Source organism: Vombatus ursinus, unplaced genomic scaffold, assembly GCF_900497805.2.
Source record: "Vombatus ursinus unplaced genomic scaffold, bare-nosed wombat genome assembly UNPS02014818.1, whole genome shotgun sequence".
In the NCBI taxonomy this organism is placed as follows: domain Eukaryota; kingdom Metazoa; phylum Chordata; class Mammalia; order Diprotodontia; family Vombatidae; genus Vombatus; species Vombatus ursinus.
Genome location: NW_020954596.1, coordinates 16,983,489 through 17,011,001, shown reverse-complemented (window position 1 = coordinate 17,011,001; position 27,513 = coordinate 16,983,489). Strand labels below are relative to the sequence as shown.

Sequence of the window (27,513 nt, the reverse complement as noted above, 5' to 3'; positions counted from 1 at the left end):
TTAGGTCTTCTAAATTAAGTGTTCTTTCCATTAACCTGTGCAAATGAACAAATCTATTTCTCACCATCCTCAATAACTGGACTTAGAAAAAAAAAATCTAAGCTCTTAGTACACACAAGGAAAAGACCAGCCATTCTCACATAATAGGCTAATCTCAGATGCTCCAAAATCGGCTCATCTCAACTGTATTTAAAATCTGTGCCTTGAATAAAGTAACAATCAACAATAAGAAATCACATCCATAAGGAACTATGTTCTTTACGTGTCTGAATGATGCTATGCATAGCAGGGACGCCTAGAGGGGAACACAGGTTGGGTGGAGTGAGTTACTGAGATGACCCTGGTTTCAGTGCTGAGTAAAAGAAGCAACATGAAGAGCTAGAAGAGCAAGTGATTGGATTTATAAGTATAGTTTTATTGTCTATGGTGTTGATGCAAAATTCCTATGTGACTAGACAAGTTAATCCCTCTCTCTAGACCTAGAGTCTTTTTTTTTTCTTCCTTTGTTTCAGCTGCCAAGACCTGGGATGCCATCAACATAGGGAGCTATTAGTGAACAAACTCCTTATATCCAGGCAGATCAGCAAATTTTTTCTGAAATCTATAGCCTTAGAGAGTTGCCTGGTATACTGAGAGATTGTGACATTCCCACAGCCACACAGCTAGTATGGGTAAGAGGAAGGATTTGACTCTGGAGCCATGCTGACTTTCAGTCTTCAGTTTATTCATCTGGAAAATGGGGAAGTAGGATTCTAGAATCCCTAAGGTCACTTATATCTAATATCCTATGTTCTACGGCCTAAGGTTCCATCCAGTTCTAACACTGTGATTCTCAGCTATCCGTTCTACTGCATTCAACTGCTCACACTGGAATTACACTAGAGTAAGTATTTATAGAACAGATAAGAGATCTCTCTGACCAGTGCCTTGTACTGGGTAGACGCCCAATTAACACCCACTGAAGAAATGAAGGAACAAGTCTTACATTTAAGTACTTTAAGAATGCATAGCTAAAAATTCCACAAAACCCAGAGAGAGACAAATCATCACCAACCTGAGTAAAATGTTAATAAATAAGATAGATTTCAAGGCTATTATTTGCCTTCAAATATGCTGTAAATCTGAAAATGTTAAGGAATAAAGACATAAAATAAATAAGCAGACCATACTTCAAAATGGAAATAGTTGCTTCTGAAAAGACATTTAACTCATAACTAGTTGCCTATCCAGAGGAAGGCAACCAGGATAGTGAAGGGCCTTGAGTCCAAGAGTTCATGCCATGAAGAGTTGAAAGGAAAGGGTATATTTAGCCTGGAGAAGAGAAGACTGAGAGGACTGGAGGGTTAGTCAGAAGGTTGGACTCGAAGTATTAAAAAGGTTATTAAGTGCAAAAGGGATTAGACATGCTTTGTTTGCCTCTAAAGGGCAGAACCAAGACCAAAACGTGAGAGTTTTTGTTGTTCAGCTGTTTCAGTTGTGTTTGACTCTTGTGACTCCATTTGGGGTTTTCTTGGCAGAGATAAAGGAGTGGTTTGCCATTTCCTTCTCCAGCTTATTTTACAGATGAGGAAACTGAGGCAAACAGGGTTAAGTGACCTGCCTGCTATCACACAGCTAGTAAATGCCTGGCACTTTATCCACCATGCCACCTAGCCGCCCAAGATTGGAGTTACAAAGACGCAAATTCAAGACTGAAGTAAAAATCTTCCTAGTAATTACAGCTGCCCCCCAAAATGAATTGAGCTGCATAGAGAGGAAGTGAGTTTCTCATCCCTGGAGGCATTCAAGTGAAGTGTGAAAAATCCACTTGTCAGATAAGTTACGGTGGAGATTCTTTTGGGGTATCAGTTGGACTAAACACACTGAATTACCTACCTACTCTAAAATTCTATGATTCTGCAGTAGCTGCTAACCTTTTCATTGTGTTTCACACATACTAACAAGTGTTACAAAAATAAATTAAAAATGTCTAAGGGGAGCTAATCATTTAGAAATCATTCTTTTTTTAAAGAACATAAGAAAAAATATTCAATCCATTGGAATATCTTGAGAGAATAGATTTTATTCAGTTAATATTCTATTAGGAGTTTTGAGGAAGCGGGAAATTGACATCAATGTTTGTGTTTGAGGAGAGTTCTTCCCCCCTGAGATTTTTTTTTAGAAACTCTATCTCTAATAAGGTTTCAAAGTCCCGCATTTGGACTAAAAAAATCAACTGTGAAGGTCCGGAATGCAGGCAGTGTGACTGTTCACATGAAAAAGGACCTCAGAGGTTTAGTAGATAGTAGGCTCAATATAACCCAATGGGATGTGGTCATGCAAAGCTCCATTGCCATCTTAATTTACATCAATAAAAGAATAACCCACAGAAGGAGGTTGGTGATGATCTCACTTGCTTATTCCATGATCAAATTCCAGCCAGAACATCGTACTCGGTTCAGAGTGCCTCTTTTTAAGATCACTGAGACACAGCATGGTAAAGTGTAGGGATCAGTAGACTTGAAGTCAGGAGAACCTGAGTTCAAATTCTGTCTTAGACACTTAACTAGTTGTTTGACCCTGGTCAAGTCACCTAATCCTTCTGTTCCTCAGTTTCCTCATCTACAAAATGGGAGGAGGGGAATGGATTTGATCACCTCTAATACCCCCTCTAGACATAAAGCTATGATACCCTGCAGTACTTCCAAAGGGCAGTGAAGAGATTGGGGACAGTACCAGAGACCAGGCCACAAAAGGATCAGTTGAAGCAACTGGAAACATTAGCCTTATAGAGAGAATTCTTGAGAGGAACATGATCACTTTTTAAAAAGGATTTTATGAACTTCCATGTAGGAAAGGGGTTAAACTGTTTTTTAAATTTTAGCTTGGGCCTGAAGTGAAGAAATAGTAGCCGTGGGCAGCACTCAGAAAAGAGAACAAAAAAACTTAATAATTTCTTCAGAAAATGGAATGGTTTGCTTTAGCAGTGATTTGGTTCTTACTAGAGAGCTTCAGAGTTTAAATCTTACTTAAATCAGAGTTCCCTTCGACATCAATGGAAAGCCTGCTAGATTCAGAGGCTGGATGGCGATCTACTGGGGATGCTGGAGGGGAGGATTCTTGGTCAAATAGAGACTGGACCACATGACCTCTGAGGTCCTTCCAACTGAGATTCTGCGATTCATTAAGCAATTATTTTTTGTCCAAAAGTGTAATGAGAGTCCTCTAGGAGGTAGTGAGTTTCCCTTCCAAGGAGTTCTTCAGGTGCAGGCCGTATGATTAGTTGTCTTTTGGGTATAAGTAGAAAGTATTCCCATTTCAAGTAATGGTAGGACTAATGACATCAAAGATGCCTTCCAATTTTGAAACTGTAACATACAAATAAGATTGTTTAGCTGGCAAATGACATCTATGGAAGAGAAACTCCAATGAAAAAGTAACTCCTGCTCAGTGCCTTAAAAGAATTTGACCCCATACAATTCCTTCTTCTCTTTCTGCTCCACCCCTCTTGATGGTTGGAGGTATTTTAGGTCACACATTTAGGTCACAAACAGGTACTGTTTCAGGGAGTAGGTCATAAAAACATAAAGCTAATTCAACTAATGCTGGATCATAAGAAGTTCAGGGAAGAGAACTAACTGGGAAACAGCAAAGTATAGAGAATGTTTTGGACTTAGTTAAGAAGACAGGTTTAAATCTAGGCTCTGATAACTACGTCAAGCAAACTGTTAAACTTCTCTGAGCCTCAGTCCCCTCATATGTAAAAGGAAAGAATGCATTGCAAAGATCAAGTGAGATAAGGTATTGTAAAGAATTTATTAACGTTCAAAGTGCTATATAAAAGATTTATAAAGTCATAAATTTTTGAGCTTCTAGACCTAACTTTGTCTCACAGGCTTCTCAACCTTTCCGAGTCTCTGTTGCCAAAGCAGGTATGTGCTAAAACTCAAAGCTGTGTTTTGGTTTTTGATTTTTTGTTTGTTTGTTTGTTTTGTTTTGTTTTTTTCTTTTTTTTGGCAGAGATGGAAACTCCATCCACAAATGAAAATCATAGCCTTGGTATGAACTTAGTGCATGAATCCTAGGGAATTGCCTGAAACATATAAGATGGAACAAGGGGGAAGAACTCACCTGTGAGTCAGCTGACTTAAGTATTAGTTCTGACCATTATTATTAGCTAGCCATATGATGTTAGATGTGTCATTCCCTTCTCTGGACCTCAGCTTTCTTATCTATGAAATGAGGGGGTTTAATGAAATGTTCTCCAAGGCTCCTGCTCTGACATCACAGTTTCCACGGTATCTGACATTGTCTGTCATCTGACTCTTGCTAAATGTGTAAGCATGGGTAAGACAGTCTACTCTGAACTTCATTTTCCTCTCTATCAATGTTTGTATTGCCTACCTCATGGACTATTGTGAGAAAACACTTTGTAAACTTTGAAGTACTCCAGAAAAGAGACCAGTTATTATTCTATGTTCTAAGGTATCTTTCAGCACTAACATTCTATGTTCCTGGATTTCTGTATTTTCAGAGCTAACCAAAACCTAGGCAAAAAGAGAGAGCTGAGGAAACAAACAAAAGAAAAAAGATGATGAAACTGAGGTCCAGAGAAGAAGGTGCCCCAAATTCCACAGGTAGTAAGTGGTAGAGCTATGATGAGAACCCAGGTATCCTGACTCCAGTATAGGTGTTCTTGCCTTTGTCTCACATTGCCTCTCAGTTTGAGTAGCTTTGATCACTTCTTTGGGCCAACCATCTGTCTAAGCATCAGCTGAATTACAGAACAGGATACTCCTAAAATAGCAAGATTGGCATAAACAATTGGCAGACATCCTAGCTGCAATGCATATACACATCACACTTACTATCAGGAGCTCAACCCTTAAAAAGCGAGGGAGACAATTTATAAGCTAAGAATGGGACACACTGTGGCAGCTAGAGCTGGACAAAGAATTACATATCAGCTATCAAAGTATCTCGGGAATAATGCGACTCCAAAGCCTTCTAGGCATATTAACATCCATCTAATGTCCACGGTTTATTGGGCAGTTTTATTTAGCTGTGGTCACAAACAGGGGCTTTATTGGGTGGTAAAAGAATCTGAAACAAAATCAATGCATCCACACCAAGGAATAAAAGCTGTAAAAGCTGGCGACAAAGAAGACAGGCCACTGTTTATGTTTTCAGAGTCATCTGAAGGATAAAGGGCATGTCCCAGAAAGAGTTCCCATCCTGGCTCTATAAGAGCTGGATTCATACACTTAACAATCAGTGTAACTCAGGGAAATTCACTTCATTTTTCCAGGACTCAGCTTCCTTATTTGTAATGTGTCAAGAATAAAATCATCACTATTTCCTAGGGTCAGAGTGAGCAAAGTGCTGTGTAAACTATAAAGTGCTATAGAAGTATAAGTTATTATTATTATCATTATTGTTATTATTAGAGACCACATATTCGATGATGCTAAGAATTTTAGAAGAACCACCATGCATTTCAAGGTGGGAGGGGTCCTTAGAGATTACATTATTTTAGAGATTAGGAACCAGAAGGCCAGTGATTTGCAGTGACTTGCCCCAGGTCACATAGCCGGTTAGTGGGGAAGCTGGACCTAAAACCTGCACCTCCTAAACACCTATCCAGATTCCATTCCACTAGCCCACTGAGGTCTTGGTCTTCAACGATCCTCTCATCCAGCAGGGTAATACTCTTAGAAAACACACTGTCCAAACTGGCATGACGCAGCTTTGGATCAGAAAAACAAATTAGTAACTTCCATTGAGTGATACTGCTACTGATGTATGGCATCTTCACCTATGAGACCTTCCCTGAAGAGGAAGGAGTAATGGACACTCCACCTCCATGTCCTAGCTGACTACATTTTCTCCCTTCTCAAGTCTTCCTAGAATACTTTGTTAACTCTCTCCTTTGCCTTCATCCCACTCTGATGTCCTTCATATCATTCTGATTAGTACATGTTGTAGCCTCTGCCACCCTTGTCAAGCAGACCATAACTTCCTTGAGGGTAGAGCATCTTTCATTTTTGAAATGAATGAAATCATAATGTCTTATGCATGGTAGGGGCTTAATAAATGCTTGTTAAACTTAAATGAACTACCTAGGTGAACTTATACAAGTCACTTAAATTCCTCTGAGCCTCAGTTTTCTCTTCTGTAAAATGAGGAAGTTGAGTTTGATGGCCTCTAAGATCCCTTCTACCTCTCAATGTATGATCCTATGATATTCTTGTATAGCAGCCAGGCCTTTCTCTTCTCATTAGGGAAACCTATTTGAAGAAGCAGGATAAGATCAGATGAACATATATGGCAAGGAACTAGGTATTGACAAGGCTAAAACTCCCCAAGCCAACCTCATGCTTCTATGAACCAATCTCTGCACGAATCCATTCCCGTGGCCAGTGCTGGGGATAAAGGTGGGCTGTTTTATTTTTATTTGTTTTATCCAAGTTATGCTTTTTCAATACTCCAAGCTGCCTGAGACATGAGGTAAGCAGCAAACACAGCTAAGCAGTGACAGCCCTCCATTGCCACAAAATTCCTCTTGCCTACCCCCATCTTAGACTCTCCTTTAGCCTACAGCATGTCTAAAGGATCTTAAAGGCAAAAAAAAACAAACAAAAATAAACAAAAAAAAAAAAACCAACCCACCAGCAGGAACTCCATAGAAATAACCATAAATCTGGCGCCATACTTCTTTGTTTACCTATAGAATACTTCTTCTCTTTAGAACTTACAATCTTCTAATTAGAAGCAAGGAAACCTTGGTCAGACTATAACAATGAGTAGCATATAGTATTATACAAATACAGTATTATGTGATCCTGAATACGGCGGCTGTGGCCAAAGGAGACTGAGTGTTTCCTTTTGTTTGTGTGATTTGTGTCCTTCAATTTTATGCTTACATTCCTAGCTGTCTGACCTTGGGCAGGACACAGTCTCCCTGGGGTACATTAGCCTGTCTCAAAAAGGAGGAGGGATATGAATATTTCTCTTCCATTTCAATGCTGTCAGGAATGGACCATATTGCCACCCAAGTCTTTTGATTCCTGGTCTAATGTTGTTTCTACAATACTTTCTAAAAACTTATTAGAAGTGGGTATATTGAGGGAAGGACAGCTAGATGGAGCAGTGGATTGAGTGCAGGGCCACACTTTATGAGTTCAAATCTGACCTCAGACACTTATTAGCTATTCAACCCTGGAAAAGTAACTTCATCCTGTTTGCCTCAGTTTCCTCATCTGTAAAATGATCTAGAGAAGGAAATGGCAAACTGCTGCAGTATCTTTGTCAAGAAAACCTCAAATAGGGTCATGAAGAGTCAGACATGACTGAAACAACTCAATCACAAAAGATTATGGGACTAAACAGAGAGAGTGTTCTCTTAAACAGTATATCAACAGTCAAAATCAGAAAGCATTTATTAAATTTTTCTTATGGGCCAGAGACTAGGGATAAAAAGACAAAAGGCAGAGTATGCTTCCTTACAGAGCTTACATTCTAACAGAGGAGACATGTAGGTCATCAACAAAAAAGGTAACTAAAGCTTCTATTTCATCATGAAACTCATTAGCAAAAGACCACAATAGGATTTTACAACTGGGGTGAATTATTGTTTATTGGAAAGTGTTATTTTAGTAGTGAAAAGCTGACTCAAATTTTTCAGTCACATATTAAGTCATTTATATTCTGAACAGTATTTTACCTCTTGTTACTAGTAAGCATTATAAGAAATGAAAAACTGGAAAATCAGAGTTAATTAAGAGTTTAAGATTACAAAGAAATTCTCACATCTCAAATACTCAGAGGCGTAAGATTACTAGGTTAAGATTTCCAACCAACTGATGGAACTGAACTATACTTCTGGATCACAGAGGCAATTTTTTTTTAATAAGGTTGAATAAGGAGAGGGAAAATAGACATACTCTTTTCAAAGATAGCTGTGCAATGTGTGAGGACATTTAAAAATATTTTTATTACATTCATACACCCAAACTTGCCTGTTCTAGGTCCTGCTGATACTTTCTAGTAATTTAGAATTGGAGACAAATCTATACTTCTCTTTCCATCAAAACAAAATCAAGGAAAGAGCTACTTTTGCTTTTTTTTGGTCTTGGAGTAGCAAAGTTAAAGAAATTGAAATCAAAATAGTTGAGTTTGAATTCCTAGCTCTGCCTTGCTACATAAAATTAAGCAAATTACTTTTCTTGCTGAGTCTGTTTCCTCATCTGTGAAATGGGAATAAAAATACTTGTATTAGTCACTACACAAGACTGTTGTGAGGATCCAATTGTCTTCACATATGAGGAACTTTATAACTATAAAGTAATCCACAAGTGAGTAACTATCATGGTCATTTCATGGGTGAGTTAGGCAGTACAGTGGATAGAGCAAAAGAAACTCAAGAAGACTTGGGTTCAAATCCTGCTTTAAACACTTACGGCTATGAGACCCTAGGCAAATGTTCTCTCTTTGTAAAATGGGGATAATAATAGCATCTACCTCATAAGGTCATTGTGAGGATTAAGTGAACTAACATATGTTAACATAAAGTGACACATAAATACTAGTTACTATTATTATTATTATATTTCCTTTCTGACATTATTTTCCTTTCTATAGTATTGGTCCAAATATAGACCAGGCTTTCCCTAAAAATATGAATGTTTCAAAACCCAAATGGACTATGAGTGCATTCTTAGTTCTGTGATTTTAGACATAAGAAATCATTCAGAACTTAAGGAAGTAATGATCAATCAATTATTAAACATTTAGTAAGCAGGCCAGGCACCACATAGGCCAGGTACCATAGTAAGGGCTGGATATATCAACAGGTGACACTGCTTATACAGAGTACTATTTATTTGTTATTAAGCAAGTCAAGAGATTACTTTTGGTGTTTGTTTTTAAATTAAAACAATTGAAATTTACATAGAAATTGATAGTTTCATTATAAATCAAATCAGAAGACATTTCTAAATTGCCACTAAATGGAAGGCTGAGCATATCTATGTCCATGGTATATCCCCTTTACCAGCTCTCATTCTATCCCCCCCCCCATAGAATATAAGCCCTTTGAGGGAAAGGACTATTTTATTTGTCTTTGTACATAGTATATCTCTCCACCTACAGCCCCAACCCCCTAGAAGGTAAGATCATTGATAGCAGGGACTATTTGTTTTTGTCTTTATATATCAGGAGCTTAGCACCACACCTGGCACATAGTTAGTGGTTATTAATATTTATTGAATTGATTTGATAAAGGAAAATAAATAGAAAGCTGACTCATAAGCTTTCCTCTGAGAGATGTGAAAAAAAAGTCAGAGAAGTCAGTATCTTCAAGCACCAAAGGGCCACAAGATACATCATTTTGTCTAGGACAAAGTTATCTTCGAGTGCTTGATCAATAAGCATTTATTAAATATTCACTATGTGCCAGGCAATATGCAAAGCATGGGGGGATAAAAAGGCAGAAATTAATCAATCCCTGCTCTCAAAAAGTTTATAACCTATCAGGAGATAAGAGGGGCACACGAATATATGTAAGATAATATATACTATATAAAATAAACACAAAGTAGTTAAAAACAAGGGAGGGAGGGAGGGCGTTAGCAATTGAAGGCACCAGGATGAGTACATGCAAACAGTCCACCATGATTGGAATCACAGCTTATGTTTTAGAGGAAGAAATAGGAAATTCTGTGAAGAACTTTACAAGATCCTCAAAACTAAGCCAACCTTTACCTTCAGGTAAAATCCAAAATGGGAGTAGGGAAAGTAAATTCAACATAGGAGTAGGGAAGAAAAGCCAAAAAAATATTGGTTTGGTATTAAGAAATGAAAGCATCTAAAAGTTCTGAATTATACATCTGGATTGCATCAATATAGTTTTTGAGATTTGGAAGTGTCTGGATGTGAAAGCATCAGAAGTTGGAAAAAATGAAAATGACTGTATTTTAACAGACAAGAAATGAGTGATTGATATATAGTTGTTATTTCAGAACTGGATGTCTGTATATATTCAAAGTACTGACCAATTAAAACGAAGACCAAAGTTAACGGCAAAGCAGGGAGAAAACCAATAGATTTGAGATTATATTGAATATAATTACAACAGCTCTGACTCAATCTATTCAAGTAAGCTTCTCACTCTCAAAACTGGGTGACAGATACAGATTTTTATTCTCATTATCTACATCTCTGAGATATATTTTAGTCTAAAATGATCATAATGACAAAGAGGTCAAAGGAATCCAGAAACTATCTTTGCAAGTAAATACTGTAAGGGTAATATCTATTTAAAAGATGAAGTCATTTGTAATACATTACAGAAGAAAATTGGAAACTGAAAAATAGCATCTCAAAAAGCTGAGAAGTCATACAAGGCCAACAAAGCTCACAGAAAGCTTAGTAGGCTACCTAATTCAACCATATCACCCTAAGAACATTTGGGGATGAAACTGGATATAAAAAAGCAGATAATACTTCCCCAATCTTGACAGCAATGGCTTCTCATCCTCAATGATAATAGAGCTATCATATTTGGATTCTCAAACATCAGTACCCATTGGGATATATGTGGAGTCTGTATGCACCTAAAATGTATATTCAGAAGAGCAGCTCAAATTGAGCAAATAGATCTCTAGAGCAGGGGATCCTAACCTTTTTTTAGCCATGAACCCCTTTGGCAGCCTGGTAAAGCCTAGGGCCCTTTCTCAGGATAACATTTTTAAATGCATAAAATTAAATCTTGCGTATTTACACAACATAATAAAGGAAAACAAATACTGAAATAGTCATTAAAAATTTTAATTAATTTTTATTTTAATTAATTGAATTTTAATTAATATAGAGGAAGTGCATTTTAGAGGGGAACATAATTTTAAATAGATTTGGAATCGATTTATAAGATACTTCAAAAGGAGGAAGGAGAATTACAAAAGAATAGAAATAATATAGATGGCATTATTACCTCCTCCCCTGCAAAAAAAACAGATAAAAAGCTTTCAGTAACTACCAACATATATCCAAGAACCCACCAGCAATGAAAAAAGGAATAGGGATTTCATTGGCATGAGGACTTCCACATAAGGAAAATGCTTATGCTGATGCAGGGAAATAATGTATTTAAGAATTCACTGACTACCTGTATCACATAAGACACAAAATAAGGAAAGATGCCTATTTGGCAAAAGTATTCACCACTGCCATGGAGCTGGTCATGTCAAAAACAGACAAAGGATTCCCTAATAACGAAGAAGTTCTTCAGCTGTTCTGATTTGAAGACAACATTGTACTGAATGCCTCACCCAAGCCCTAGAACACCATGGGCCTACTTCATTGAGATCCTTGCACAGGCATAAGAGAGAAGAATCTAGCAATCTCTCCCTCCCCCCCCCCCCCCAAAAAATATCAAGGAGATGGAGAATGCACATTGCTGAGACAATGATATAAAGTTGGTTAGGAACCAGTTGTAGCTTGATGTACCTTTGGAAAGTTTTATAGCTCTTTCAGTGATCCAAAACTGCCAAATGCTGTCAAAGCATTTACTTTTAGCACTGATGTTATCCTAGTTATGTTATATGATTAAAATCAGATTGCCACATATCAAAGAACTTAAAATCACAGGATGGATATATAGATAGATAAACAGATATACATACACACACATATATATGTAGGGGGTATATGTGTCTATATATGTATATGTATGCATATATGTATGTGTATTTATATATGTATATATATAATATACACATAAATGAAAACCAATGGTGACTGTCATTCAGCTGTACTGTATTACCGATAATTAACAGAACACAAGAAGCCACATCCAAGATTTCATCAAGAATGCAAATGTCTAGAAAAGGAGATGAGTTCATCATGAAGCAGAATAAATACCCTAAGTGTATCACCAGTCTTTACAAAATATTAAAAAGGTTGGAGGAATACCTCCAGGGTGTCAGATGAATCTTCTAATAACAGTTAACATTCATATAATCCTTTAGTTTGCTAAGTTTGTTAAGTACTTTATATAGATTATATCATTCGATCCTCACAACAACCTAATTAAACAAGTCCCATTAGTATCACTATCTCACAAATGAGGAAACTGAGACTCATAACAGTAAATGACTTACCCCGAGTCATGTCGGTGGTAAATGTCTTAGGCAGGATTTAAATTTAATTTTCCCTGACTCCAAATCTGGCACTCTATCCCCTACTCCATCTAGAGGAGCTATATAAAAAAAAAAAACATTAGATAAGACATATTGATAAGTCTTGCTCAGCATGAGAAGGCACAAATAATTTGTGATCTATACTGACAAAGAGAACCCATGCTGTTGAGATCAGAGATGCTTCAAAATATCAAATCAAATATTTCTATAGTACTCTAGGGGTTTTTAAAGCACTTTCCTCAACCATTCTGCGAAGAAAGGCGTGCAAATATTATCATTCCTTCTTTGCAGACAAGGAACTACAGAGAGAAGCAAGGTATGAATCATAGCCTTCTGACTCTTCACGTACAGGTTGTACTGCTTGGCTAGGTGCAATCTTTCAACTCACAAATGCTCTGATTCTATGGCTCCAAGACCAAAAGGCAATCATGCCCATATTTCTTGTTAGTATTCCTCCCATCAACAACAATCACAAACCTTTTATAATTTACTACATGCTTTTTTGAGAGTTGCTGAGATTTGAAAAATTCATCATCTAATTTAAATAGGCTGGTTCTTAGTTAATGAATATTTACTCTAGTTCATTATTGTTGTCCACATAGAAAAGGTCAGAGAGAGGGAAAACCACATAGAATCACAGTATCAGATTTAGAGGTGAAAGGTCCTCTGAAACCATCTAGTCTAGCTTCCTTATTTTACCAATGAGGAAAGTGAGACCCAAAGAAATAAAGAGATTTTCCCAATATCACCTAGTTATTAAATGGCAGCCAGATTTGAATAGCTGAGAGCTGAGATTCAGTAATGGAGCAGTTTTAAAAGTAGGAACTGTGGTACATGAAGTCAATTACCCTGCTCACATATTTATAGGGTACTCTCCTACCTACAAGTCAAATCTTGCAAGGTGAACCTGAAATCCTATATGCCAAATCATTTCCCTATTTTCAAGAAACGATGACCCTCAGTGACTTAATACTTCTGTTACTATCAGAAAGTAACTTTTGATTAGCCCGTCTAACCTTCATCAGTGGCCTTGTCCTCAATCTCCATCTCCTTCATGAGTGTTTTTATTTGGGGCCCTGATACCAAATCAGTATTTTTCAATTCTGCATTCTGATGTGAATGTTAAGCTAACATGAAGGCACATGGATGGATATCTCCAGAATGACTAATGGGGAGATGACAAAAAAAAAAAAAAGAAAGTCAAATTACTCCAACGCTGACATGAATTAACGTTAGCTCATTTCCATGTCTTTGCCTGGTTAGAGTCATAGATACCTCTTATAGGAATCCTAACAGTGCTTCTATTTGTAATGATTATCTAGTTACAACACATTCTGAATTGGGTGTAAAATAGTGGTTATCTCAGGGAAATGAAGCTGTCCTTACTTAGGAAAGTCAAGTTCCTTTCACATCTAGTTTGAATTCTGATTTCTATTTCCAAATCACCAGATAGCTTCTCCATTTGAAAGCTTTAGCTGAATTCCCATTTTTTTTTAACAAAGTTCTCCTCTTTTCACCATTTTTTATTTCTTCCAGTTGTATCACAAGATCCAATTACATTTCTGTAGCTCTTTACCATCTTAATGCACTTCACAATCATTATATTATTTAGTCCTTACAACAACTTTTTTTTAAAATAAGAAGGGCAGGGATTGTTTCCATTTTACTGATGAGAAAACTAAGGTTCAAAAAGGCTACATGGCTTGACCAAGGTCACACACAGGTGCTGACACTGAGATTTGATTAACGCCCCTTCTAACCACACTATGCTGCCTCTTCACAAATTGTATGTCACCTCTGGCAAAGTAAGTTGCCCAGGGATAGTGACAGAAGTAATAGTAAAACCTAGTTTCTTGATTCCAAATTAATGTTGAATTGTTCAGATTCAGAATAAGAAGAATGAAGAGGGAGAAGATGGAGGGAAGTAGATATTGGCTTCATGTTACAAAGTTCTACAACTTAGAATAATCCAAAAATGTTATAGAGAAAGAGGATGAATTTGTTCAGCTGGTCCACTGGGGGTTTGGAAGAAGAGTATAACTTTCTCATGTTCACAGAGGCAGAGTGAAGGAGAGGGCGCAGAGGAAGACAAGCTGGAATATGGATTCTTACTCTTCTAAGGCTTGAACCATGTGCCCTGGCTCTTCAGATGACAGTATGTCAATGATTTGGTCACCGACGGCGAATTCTTCACTCACACCATCCACTGAAGTGAACTGTGAGTACTCCAGCTTGCTTTCTTGATGGAGGCCCTGCTGGACCTGCAGAGGAATTTTAGAAAACCTGAGTTATATTGCTATCTAGGAAATGGCAAGACTAGAAAAGATAAAATAGGTAAGTGTCAGAAGCAACAGATGGAATTATCATTAAACTTCTCTGGTTTACAACCAATCATAGAGTCACAGAATGGTAGCACCTAGAAGGGACATCAAAACATAGAATACAGAATGATAGCATTAGAAGGGACCTTAGGTTATAAAGTATTACAATTGGAAGGGATCACAGAACACCACCATTAGAGCTTGCTGAATAAAAATATTAGAGCTAGGAAAGAACCTTGGAGAGTGTCAGATCTAAGCTCCTCACTTCATAAATCAGGAAACTGAACCCCAAAGAGGGTAGTCATACAAACCCAATGTATATTTTATATTTTTGTGGTTGGTTTTTTCATTGATATGTAAGACTTTAAATTTATTCATATTAAATCTCATTTATTAGATAGAGACTATCATTCTAATACATGAAGGGATTTTTTTTTTTTTAGGCAACTGGGGTTAAGTGACTTGCCCAGGGTCACACAGCTAGTAAGTGTCAAGTGTCTGAGGCCAGATTTGAACTCAGGTCCTCCTGACTTCAGGGCTGGTGCTCTATCCACTGTGCTACCTAGCTGCCCCTATGAAGATATTTTTGGAACCTATTATCCAACATGTAAGTTACCCTCCTAGCTGTATTTACATATATATATATATATATATATATACACACACACACACACACACACACATATATGTATGTGTATATATAACATTATATATATAACATATATTTCTATATATAATATTAATATATAATATGCCAAGTTTCTTTAGAATCTTTCAGTTTGGGGGCCTAAAGCTGCATTAGCAAGATAGTGAGACGCATTTTTTCATCTTATTTCATGCTACACAGAGGGTAAAGCTCTCACTTCAATGGAACACCAGCCATGATTCTCTACACAGCACTCAGAGTAAATTATGCAAAGGCAGGGGAGGCCAATCAAACCATGTATTTTCCCTACATTTCCTAAATTATTATTATGAAAAGAAAGTAAAATACCAAGATAGAGGAAGATGTTAGTTACCATGCATTTTCAAGGCAAAATGTTCAAAGATTTTCAAAACTGGAATCAAATTAACACATCGTTGGTTACCTTGCCAAGGCTGTGATCTCCTTCTAAGACCCAGAATTAACTCCTGTCAAGAATTTTGCCTGTTTTCTTTCCAACTATACTCCATTAATGAGGTCCATGAATATTAAAAGCAATAAGCTAAAGGACAAAAATGAAATCAGGTGGAAGCATGTGGTCAATGATGACTTATGTATGGGAGACGTAGCAAAAATCCTCTCTAAGGGAGGAGGGTTATTCTCATACCATTCAATGTTTCTTTAGTTCTGTTGTGGATTTAAAAAAAAAAAAGCTTGAGGAAATTAGGAAAAGAAGTAGCTGGAATATAGTGGAAAAGGGATAGAAAAGAGAATTAAAGGGATTTGGTTTCAAGTTTCAGCTTTGTTACCAAGTTGCAATGTGACCTTGGCCAAGAAACTTCTTGAAGCTTCAGTTCTTCAACTATAAAATGAAGGCTTTTGCCTTTATCAGAGATTTTTATTCTGGGGTCCATGGACTCCAAGGGGTCTATTAGATTTCAGGGGGGCCACAAACTTGGATGAGAAAAAAATATGGCTTTATTTTCACCAACTGAAGTCAGCATTTCCTTCAACCCATTATTCTGAGAAGGGATCCATCCACGTCATTAAACTTCCAAATAGGCCTGTGACCCCCCCCCCCCGAAAGATTAAGAACCCCTGGATAATATGATGTCCAAGTGAACTCTGATACCTGAAATTCCATGAAATCCAGGATAAAAACTTTTATTTCAAAGACTGACTTGGGGTTTGGTTCAATATATTTGCTTCTTGATCCAGTATCACAAGACATTCAACATGGCAGCTGGATGTCATAATGGATAGAGTGCTGGTCTTAGAGGCAGGAACACATTAGTGTGATTCCTTCCTTAGAAGCCCACCAACTGTGTGACCCTGGGGATAATAATAGTCCCTACTTCACAGGGTTTGAGGATCAATTTTGTCAAACATTTTGCAGATCTTAAAATGCCACAATTGTGTTATTAGTATTATTATCATTATTATGATCCAGAGCATTCTAAACAAGGGTCTTCTACCAGCCACACTGCTCTCTAACAGAGAAAATTACTCTCCCTGGTGACCAACTGCAAATACACACACACACACACACACACACGCGCGCGCGTGCGCACACGTGCACCCCTCCCTTCTTGACCTAATTCTAATCTTTAAAAACAAAACAAGACAAACTAAGCACACACACACAAACACAAACTTCCAGAGAGAAAAGTAGTTACCTTCAGAATTTTACAGTATTTTGCTACACAGATATGCTGTCTCTCACAAGGATCATGAGCATTTGTTCTCTAATCAATGCAGTTCAGATCTCACTCCATATGCTATATATTAGAATACTGGAAGGTTAAGGCTGAAGTGGACATTAGAGGTCATCAGGTCCTACCTCCTCTCTGTACAGATGAGGAAAGAGAGGCCCAAAGTCATATAGCTAGTTAATGAAAGAATTGGGACTACAATTTGGACCTATTTACTCCATTAACACAAGAGGCTTCCCATAGTGTCGAGGCAATTGTCTGGAACTGGGAGTCTGGAAACTTGGGTTCTAGTCCTAACTCTAAAACTGCAATATTTAAATGCTACAGGTTTTATCATCCTCATTTTACAAACAAGAAAACTGAGAGTCAAACAAAAAAATTAAGTGACTTGCCTATGGAGGTAGATAAAGAGCACAGTGGATAGGCCACTCACTGGTCCTCGAACTAGTCAGGAAGAGTCAGGAAGACCTGAGGTAAATATGGCCTCGGACACTTCCTAGCTTTGTGACCCTGGCAAGTCAACCCTCTATCTGCCTCAGTTTCCTCAACTGTAAAATGGGGATAATAATAGCACCTATCTCCCAGGGTTATTGAGGAGATAAATGAGCTAATATTCGTAAAGTGCTTAGCACTGTGTCTGGCACACAGTAGGTACTTTTACAAGGAATTTTAGATTTCAGAATTTGGTGTATTTGTTTCCTTTCTTCTTTCCTCCCTCCTTCCCTTCCTTCCTTCCTTCCTTTCTTCTATCCTTCCTTCTTTCCTTTCTTCTATTCTTCCTTGCTTCCCTTCCTTCCTTCTGTCTCTCTTCTATCCTTTGTTCTTTCCTTTCTCCTATTCTTCTTGGCTTCCCTTCCTTCCTTCTTTCTCTCTTCCTTTCTTCTCTTTCTCTCTTTCTTCCTTCCTTCCTTCCTATGGTCACACAGCCAGTAATTAATTAGGGGTGTTGAACTGAAAGATTTCTAATATCCCTCAAGGCTAAGATTTCAAGTTCATGTTCTAAGGTCCTTTCCACCTTAAGCAGTCTATGATTGAATCAGGTCTCCAATTCATGTGCTTCTTTCTCCAAGCAAGGAGTGAAATTTGTCTTAACCTTGACTCAGGCACAAAATCTGCTACTGGAGCTTCTGTGCCTGAACGGAAATTGACTCCTTGTCTCTTTCATCTGATCATGGAAGTCCTCTCTCTGGTTCTTTTTCACTACATTTTTTCTTCTCCCTTCAAGCCACCAAGTCATATCTCTTCTATCATTCAAATACATCAAATTTTGAAATCCAAAATTCCTTTTTAAAATCTTTCAGAATAACTAGAGGAGTTAATACCTCTTACTTTCATTCTCATTTACTGACCATTTACTATGTACAAGACCCTATGTCAGGGACCACAGGGATTACTGAGATAAATAAATTGTGGTTTCTGTCCACACGATGTTTATAATTGGGTGGTTTGGTTAAGGTAAGGACATGATTAATCTTAATACAAAGTAGTATTTTTGTGCCAGGAATGAGTTATAATGTCACCTGCCTTACTTATCTCACAAGCGAAAGTCCTTGATTTAGAGGGAGGGCTTTTGGTTTCAAGTCCTCAAGGGCTACTTACTGAATATCGAATCTCAGACAAATCTCTTCTGCTTTTAGGGACTCAGTTTCCTCTGCTTATAAAATGAAGAGGTTGGACTATTTGATCTCTAAGTTTCCTTCTAGGTCTAAATTTATGATCCTAAAAATATGTAATCAACTAAGTGTCTATATAAATCTAGCGTGCCATTATTCCTTATCAGAATTCAGTACAATTTTAATAAAAACCAATGTTTATCTCTCAATGTATTTTTTACAAAAAACCGTTTATATTTTCAACCATAAAACTTTTTTTTTTTAGATTATATGTACCTGGATAGAACAATGTCTATTTTTTGTATAATATATTGTTCAATGACACTAAGAAATGGAAGCTTAGTAAAAGATTTCTGAGATTGCTCATGTATTATTCATCACATACAATGATCTCTACTTCAATAGTACCAATAACAAAGAACTGATTGTATTTTAGGAAGACTGATTTTAGCTGCATGTAAAGGAATAACTTCCAAATGATAACAACTTGTCAGTAATGGAGTAGGCTGCATCATGGAATGAATTCCCTAGAGGTATTAAAATATAGACTGGATTAATTCAATGATCACCTATTAAGCACTTACTGTGTGCAGAGTATTGAGACAGATACTCTGGGAGATACAAAGTATACTCACGTCACAGCCCCTGCCCCATGGAGCATACAGAGGAAGAGAGATATATAGCAGAAACACAGTTAGCCACAATATATAAACATTCCAAGAAAAGTTCAGTAGAGAAATACAAAAGACCATGATATGTGAGGTCTGAGGATAAAAGTCATTACTCTGTGGGGAGAAGGAAGGATCAGGGAAAGCTTTATAGTGACATTCAAAATGGAATTTAAAAGATGAGGAAGAATTAAATAGGAAGAGAGGGCAAGAGATAAGATAAATAACATTCCAGATCTATGAACAGCATGAACAAAGACCCAGACATGGGGGCACGTATAAGACATTTGGGACACCAGAACCAAGCGTGTGTGAAGGATGACTTACCTTTTGAGAGCCACCACTGTCAAGAGATTGAACACTTGCAATGTGGGTTGTACTAAATGACCTCTCTAAGGTCCCTTCTACCTCTGTGATTCTTACATCCTATGCCCTTGGTTATGATTATCTGTTATACAACTATAGGTTCAACCTAACTCACAAAATATACCATCATATTTTATAGCTAAACACCAATAATATCAGCATAGAAGGAAACTCATGTGATTACTCACCCGATTTTTATTACAGATGTTCCATTTAAAACATTGGGACTGAGACATAAATAAATACATGACACAGGTGAGTACCAGAGAGACTAGAAATGCAATGAAAAATCCTGCAACATGGGCACCATGGTTTGATGAAACCTATGAGAAAAAGAAAAAGAAGAAAAATGAATTTAGAGATTATCTCTAAGATAAACTACAGTTTATCCAAAAACAAAAAAAAAAAAGATCTGTGAGTTTTAGCAGACTGTAAGCTAAGGATGAGGCAATATTATGTGGCATCCTGAAAAGTTAATGTAATCTTAGGACTACAGGAAGAACTGTAGTTACCATGAACAAGGAGATGAGGGTCTGTTTGTACTCTGTCCTGGTCAGTCCATATCAGGGATATTGTGAAGAGGCAGTATGGGTTAGTGGGTGGAATATTAGTCTTGCTGTCAGGAAGCGGTTCAAACCCCCCCAAGACACTTAGTACTTCTGTGACCCTGGTCAAGTAAATAAACCTCACTGGGCCTCAGTTACCTCAACTCCATAATGAGGCGGTTTGACTCAATGACTCAACTAAGTTTTCCTTCAGCTCAGCTCTGAATCTGTATTCTATAATCCTATAACATGTTAGCCATACTCAAATATTTGTGGGGCTGTCATGTAGAAGAGGGACTAGAATTTTGCCATCTGGTCTCCGAGGATAGAACCCATAGCAACAGTTGCAAAGAGGCATATACAAGTTTGGGCTCAGGGAGGAAAAAAACACAAAGAAAACTACACAACAACTGGAGCTCTATAAAGAGTAGACCATGCAGATACCTCAGGATACAGTGGGTTTTCCTACTAGAAACTTCTTTTAATTTCTTTTTTAACCTAATTTTTATTTTTTATCAATATCATGTGGACAAAAATTAACATTTTTTTATTTTAAGTTCCATATTCTCTCTCCTTCTCTCTCCCTACTTCCTTCCTTGAGAAGGCAAGCAATTTTATATAGATTATACATGTGCAAGAAGGGAAAACATTTCCATGTTGGCCATTTTGAAAAAGAAAACACATACCAAAACAAACCAAAAAAAACCAAACCCACACAAGAATAATATAGAAAGTAAAAAAACAGTATGCTTCAATCTGCATTCAGACTTCATCAGTTCTTCTTCTGGAGATGGATAGCATTTTTCATTATGAATCCTTAAGAACTGTCTTGGATCATTGTTTTATCAGCAAATAGCTAAGGCATTCATAGTTGATCATCATGCAATACTACTGTTACTGTGTACAATGTTCTCCTAGTTCTGCTCATTTCACTTTGCATCAGTTCATGTAAGTCGTTCCAGGTTTTTCTGAAAGCATCCTGCCACAACAGTATTCCATAACAATCATATACCACAGCTTGTTCAGCAATTCCCCAGTTAATGAGCATCCTCTCAATTTCTAATTCTTTGCCACCACACAAAGTGTTGCTACAAATATTTTTATACATATAGATCATTTTCCCTTTTCTTTGATCTCTTTGGGGTACAGACCTAGTAGTGGTATTGCTGGGTCAAAGGGTATATGCAGTTTCACAGCCCTTGGGCATAGTTCTAAATTTTTCTCCACAATGGTTAGATCAGTTCACAAGTAGTTCACAACTGCATCAACAATGCCTTAGGGTTCCTATTTTTTTTAATATCCCCTTCGACATCTGTCATTTTCCTTAGTGTCATATTAACTAATCCGACAGGTGTGAGGTAGTATCTCAGAGTTGTTTTAATTTGTGTTTCTTTAATCAATAGTGATTTAGAGCATTTTTTCATATGACTATAGATAGCTTTGATTTCTTCTAAAAATGCCTTTTCATATCCTTTGACCCATGTATCAGTTGGGGAATGACTTGTATTATAAATTTGACTCAGTTGTGTATAAATTTTAGAAATGACATATCACACATATCAGAGAAACTTGCCATAAAATGTTTTTTTCCTAGTTTTCTGCTTTCCTTCTAATCTTGTCCACATTGGTTTTGTTTGTATAAAAAAAAATCTTTTAATTTGATGCATCAAAATTATCCATTTTATATACTGTAATGCTCTCTCATTCGGTCATAAATTCTTCCCATTGTCCATTTATATTGTCTATTAAGATCTACATCCCACATGCTAAATCCTGATGAGTACCTTAAGTTACCTACTCAAGGACATAGCAGACTTTGAACAAAAGCTATTCTGGGGAGTTAGGTGGTGCTGGGGATAATATGTCAGGTTTGGAGTCAGGAAGGCTTGAGTTCAAATGCCTCCTTAGACACTTACTATTTGTGTCACCCTGAGCAAGGTACTTAACTTCTGTTTGCCTCCATCTTCTCATATGTAGAATGCGGATAATAATGGCACCTACCTCTCAGGGTTGTTGTGAGAGTCAAATGGGATAATAATTCTAAAGAACTTAGCACAGTGCCTGGTTCATAGTAAGCATGATATGTTAGATGATGATGATGATGATGGTGATGATGGTGATGACAATGATGATTGTTTGGTTTAGGTTCATTTTTTTTTCCCATATGGAGAGTTAGGTCAAACTCTTAAAAGAGTAGGAATTTAGAAGGTTCTGTAACATTTTAAGCTTAATACAAGGAGCTCAATGTCACATGCAAAAAGGAATATCAAAAGTCCCTCATCATCTCTAAGGAATCTCTCTTTCATTAGGACTTTTTACTAGATCTTTGTACTAGCAAAAACACTTTTGACAAGCACATATCTCGTGTGTGTGTGTGTGTGTGTGTGTGTGTGTGTGTGTGTGTGTCTTTCCTTAAATTCATAGACAGCCATCCTCAAAGTCAGGAAGACTTGGGGTTAGGTCCAGCTTCTGACACATGTTAGCTTTGTGACAGTGGAAAAGTCACTTAATAGCTCAGTGTTCTAGGCCAGAGGCATCTGGGAACCAGATTAAAATATAATTTGGAAATGTTTAACAAGATTAATAAAAATACAATAAAACATAGATAAGGTTGATATGTTGTTTTCTAAATCAATATGTGGGCTGCAGATCCCCTTCTATCTGCATTTGACACCACTGCTCTAGCCAACTCTCAAAGACTCTAAGTCACAAAGAAGGTTCCAGTCAGAACTAGTCAAAGGATTTTCTTCACTTCGGAACTTCTGGTACTAAAGAAATCACAGGTCAAGTTCTTGATCCTAACTCTTTATGTTAATGATTAAAGGATCACTGAACAAAGTTCTCTCTACTGTTAGATCTTTCAAAGAATATTGTATGATTTTGGCATATGCATGAGAGATATCTGAATCAAAGAAAGCAACAAGGTATTTTACTCTTTTCTCGCTGTTGTTGTCCAGTTGTGTCTGACTGTCCATGACCCCATTTGCAGTTTTCTTTGCGAAGATACTGGAGTGGTTTGCCATTTCCTTCTCTAGCTCATCTTACAGATGAGGATACTTAGGCCAACAAGGTTAAATGACTTGCCCAGGATCACACAGCTAGCAAGTGTCTAGACTGTATCTGACCTCTCAAAGATGAGTTTATGTTTTTCAAGCATAGTTTGGATAACCATCCCAGGTTTGTTATGATGGAAGATTCTCTTCAGTATAGGTTAGAAGAGATAGACCCCGCGCTCCCTTCCAACTCTGAAATTTTCTAATTCTATATCACCCAAAGCCTAAGTGAATAAACTCTGCTCCCCTGAACACACACACACACACACACACACACACACACACACATTTGAGACCACTTTGTATTTGACACGTAGTAAGCACAACTAAATCCATGGAAGCTTGGCCAACCACCACTTCACTCTAAAGACATATGGAAAAGGGAAAGAAATTGTCAAAATTCATGGGAATAATGAGCTTACTGGAGTGGGAGGGGTAGGGATCTTGACTCAGGCTCAGCGCTCTATCCACTGTGCCACCTAATTAACTCTACTGAATCAAATATTTATTTATAGTAATATAATAAACACAGAGGGATCTACTCTTTCAGTCAATTAAATGATTTTAAAGATGTGATCTTCTGTGGACTATTTCCGGCAAAATTTTATCTGTTCCCTTTTAATATCCTCATCAAAGATACTCTTGGCATGTATATATATAAAATTCATAACATTTTTATAAATGAGAAATTATTTGTTTTAAAATTACATATACACATACATATGTATAAATACACATCTGTGCATAGATATGTGCATACATGTGTGTATCTCTCCCATTTGAAACCTTCTTTTGGCTGCCATTTTCTTTCAATATGGTAGACCATATTATGTGTCCAACTTAAGGGCATAGCATTATATATTTAGAGGTAGCTGGGAATTCAGGGATCATCATGTACTTTTGATGTACCCTAGATATACTCTTCATTGTACTATTCATTGCAAACTTTTTTTTTTCCAAAATCAGTCAACTCCTTAAAAAATTATCTTGGAAGAAGCAGATAAGCATGACTAATGAAACAGTAGAGTTGAAATGGTGACTTTACTTGACTCAGTCCATCAAAATTTGTCCTCCTTAATTCTACTCATTTCCACCTTCAGAACAAAAGCACTTCTCCATATTCAAACTTTTCACAGAAAAAAACTACTTTCCATTCAAAATGTGTCTCCTCTATTTCCTCTCTTTTCCCACTTGTTTAATGAGTGCCCTGTCAGAGTGACCTTTAGACTTCAAATGACACAGTCATGGCAACACAGCTTTGGGGGAAGAAATGAACTATTTCCATCTTCTTGATCACAACCTGGATGGCAGCAGCCACTGCTACAGAATACAAATATCTGGGTCAAAATAGCACAAGCCAGTAACACAAAAGAGGGCTGAGATAAAGTTAGAGAAGAAAGTTAATCTTGCCAAGAAAACTCAAAATTTTAGCAGGAAGATGTCTGATGAAAATGGGGCTAGAAAGGCAATGCTTTCTGCTGCTTTGGGGCAAATGGAGAGGAAATTATGTGTTCTCCCAGTGCTTTATTATTATTATTTTTTAAATTATTGCCTCTCCCAGAAACCAAACTCATCCCATACAAATGTGAGGAGATTCAAAATGGGAGAAGACAAGATCATGCTTGAAAGGTCCTCTCCTGCCTAATGAAGAAAGCACAAACACCTTTCCTGGCATTTAGGATCTTCCAAAATCTAGAACCAACTCAATTTCCAATTCAAAAAATGTGTATTAAGTGGCTATCTGTGTACAGTTAAATTATTTTAAAGAATTATTTAGGGAACTGAGAGATTTTGCAAACTGACCAGTGTCAAACAACTAGTATCAGGGACATGGCTTGAACTTTGGACTTTCTAAGTGTGAAGGCACCTCTCTATCCAATATCCCATGTTGCCTTTCTCTTTGCACAGATTTGGTTCTTAAAAAAATTTGGAGGGAGGAGAGAAGCAATGTTGAATTTTTTCTGCATGAACAATTTCCCCAGAATGAAATAACAATGGAATTGATAAAAACGGAATCAGAGAATTCTAATTTGAAGGGACCACAGCAACCAGCCTCTCAGATGATGAATTACAGCATCTATCTTACTCTTAAATACTTTCATGAGCCAAGAGATCATTTTCCATTTGGGTCAACGTATTCTATTGTGGGACATTTTTAAAAAATTCCTTTTTTATTATTACGAACTTGGGAAATGAGCATTTCCCTAAGCAAAAGAAAAAAGAAAAAAAAAAAAGAACAGAAGCCCTCATGAGGAATCTCTGCCATGTAGAAGTCAGTTGTTGTGATTTTTTAAAGTATATATTTTAAATGTAACCCAGTAGTTCTAACCCTGCCCTTCTTGTCTCTATCCCTTTTTGAACTTCCTTCTGCAATTATGATTAAATGATTCATTGACACTATTTTTCCATTTTTTTAGTATCATTATCACTACTTCCCTTCCCCCCACCAAAATAAAAGGGCTCCCTTACAAAAAAATATAGTCACAAAAAACAAATATATGGGTTTGCTTTGTGTATCGTGGGACATTTCTAATTGTTAAAAATTATTTCCTGTGGTGAGAAAAACTCTGTTAAGTAAAATTCAATTAGATGCTGTTTGATACTTTGACTCTGAAGGATCAGTGATCTCATTAATCTGTCTTTTGCCTCTTTTTGTATCCCCAGAGCTTAGCACAGTGCCTGGAACATAGCAGGTGCTTAATATTGAATGAATGAATGAATGCATGAATGAATGGGTATTTCTTCCAACGGCACTGTATCAATTCATCCATGCCTTCTCATCATATGCAACTTTTCTGTCTTACATAAATCTTCCATAGAGAGTTCTATCCAACATGCCGGGCCCCTGGCATTTATATCTGCTAACACAGTACAAATACCAGTATAGCACTGGGTGATTACCTTGAACTCACCTTGAACTCCTTTATCATCATCCCATCTCCATTTCTGGTTATACTTCTCTCTAATGATATCCAATAGGCTAGTGGTGTCAAACTCAAATAAAAATAGATCCCTGTAGGCTGCATACTAAGTTAGAAAACCATAAATTGACATTATCTATGTTATATTTTGCTTTTATTTAAAATAAAATAAATTTATTTTAATTTAATTTCCCAATTACATTTTAATCTGATTTAGGCTACACTTAGGAATTTTGCTAGTTGTGCCCGTAGGCCTCAAGCCTGATGTCTCGGCATGCAATTTTTCAATGGAAACATACTTGTGCCTTGCCAAAACAGTACCAAAATCACAACAGAGAGGGATATATTGCTGCAGTATTTGTGATGAAAGAAAATCTGGGAAAATACCTTTATGGATGAATTGTAACTGAAAGAAGATCAGATTTGGGGTCAGAAGACTCTGATAAAAGTACCATCTGTGTAGCTTCAGACAAGTCAATTTCCCTCAAAATTCAATTTAACAATCATTTATTAAGTGTCTACTCTGTTCCACGCACCAAGCTAGGTGTTGAGTTTACAAAGACAAAAATAAAAGAGTTTTTGCCCTCAAGGAGTTTACATTTATTGGTCTTAAGTTTTCTCAGGTGTGAAATGAAGGGGTCATAAGGCCCCATAGCTCAAGATCCTATGAGAATAGCAAGCTAACTATAGTCTTACTTGGAAGCTAGATGACAAAGTGGATAGAGTACCTGGTCTGAAGTTATGAAAACTCATCTTCCTGAGTTCAAATCCGACCTCAGACACTTACTATCTGTGTGACCCTGAAAAGTCACTTACCCCTGTTTGCCTCAGTTTCCTCATTTCTAAAACGAGGTGCAGAAGGAAATGGCAAACCGCTCCAGTATCTTTGCCAAGAAAACCCCAAAGGAGGTCACAAAGAGTCAAACATGACTGAAACAACTGAACAACGAAGATTTTTTTTTTAACCTCCAATTTCACAGGTACTAAAAATCTATCCAGGTTAAGAACTCCTAAACTTAATGGCCTGTGAGCGTCAACCAATTCTAGATCTTATGGACCACATAAACTTTTCAGAGGAAGAATACAATACTTTGAAAAGCAGAGGCAGCCTACAAATGTAATAAATTATTATATAAAGAAAAATGAAAAAAAAAATGAAGCAACTTCTACTCCAAATCTCTGCTACTCAAGGCCTTATCAGTACACCATTCAGTAGCTACAATAGGCCTTCAGTTTTGGTCACTTCTATCAAGACATGTTAATAGGTAAAGGGCAAGTGTCTCATACAGACAAAGAGGACTACTTCCCACGTGTGTCCCCCAAATTAACCTCTAAGATTTTCTCATCAGATTCAGAGCTAAAATGTAAGGTCTCCAACATGATGACGTGTCATTGCCAGGATCAAAATGTGATTCTGGCATGTTGCTTTTGTCTCTGCTCTTGTTATTAGGAGCTGAATCTGTGCCACAGACACTCAGAGAATCTCTCTATTATT

The 27,513-nt window shown here is 37.1% G+C and overlaps 1 protein-coding gene across 3 annotated transcripts in view; it reads right to left on the bottom strand.

Annotated features, from left to right (window-relative positions):
• The window catches only part of EVC2 (EvC ciliary complex subunit 2), a 205,446-nt gene that overhangs the window by 121,686 nt on the left and 56,247 nt on the right, over window positions 1-27,513 (bottom strand). For all 3 annotated transcript variants that reach the window (XM_027836686.1, XM_027836688.1, XM_027836687.1), the window contains 2 exons: window positions 19,688-19,822; window positions 14,289-14,437 (listed from right to left, as the gene is read on the bottom strand). In XM_027836686.1, coding sequence (XP_027692487.1) covers window positions 14,289-14,437; window positions 19,688-19,822 — 284 coding nt within the window. The remainder of the gene's footprint in view (window positions 1-14,288; window positions 14,438-19,687; window positions 19,823-27,513) is intronic.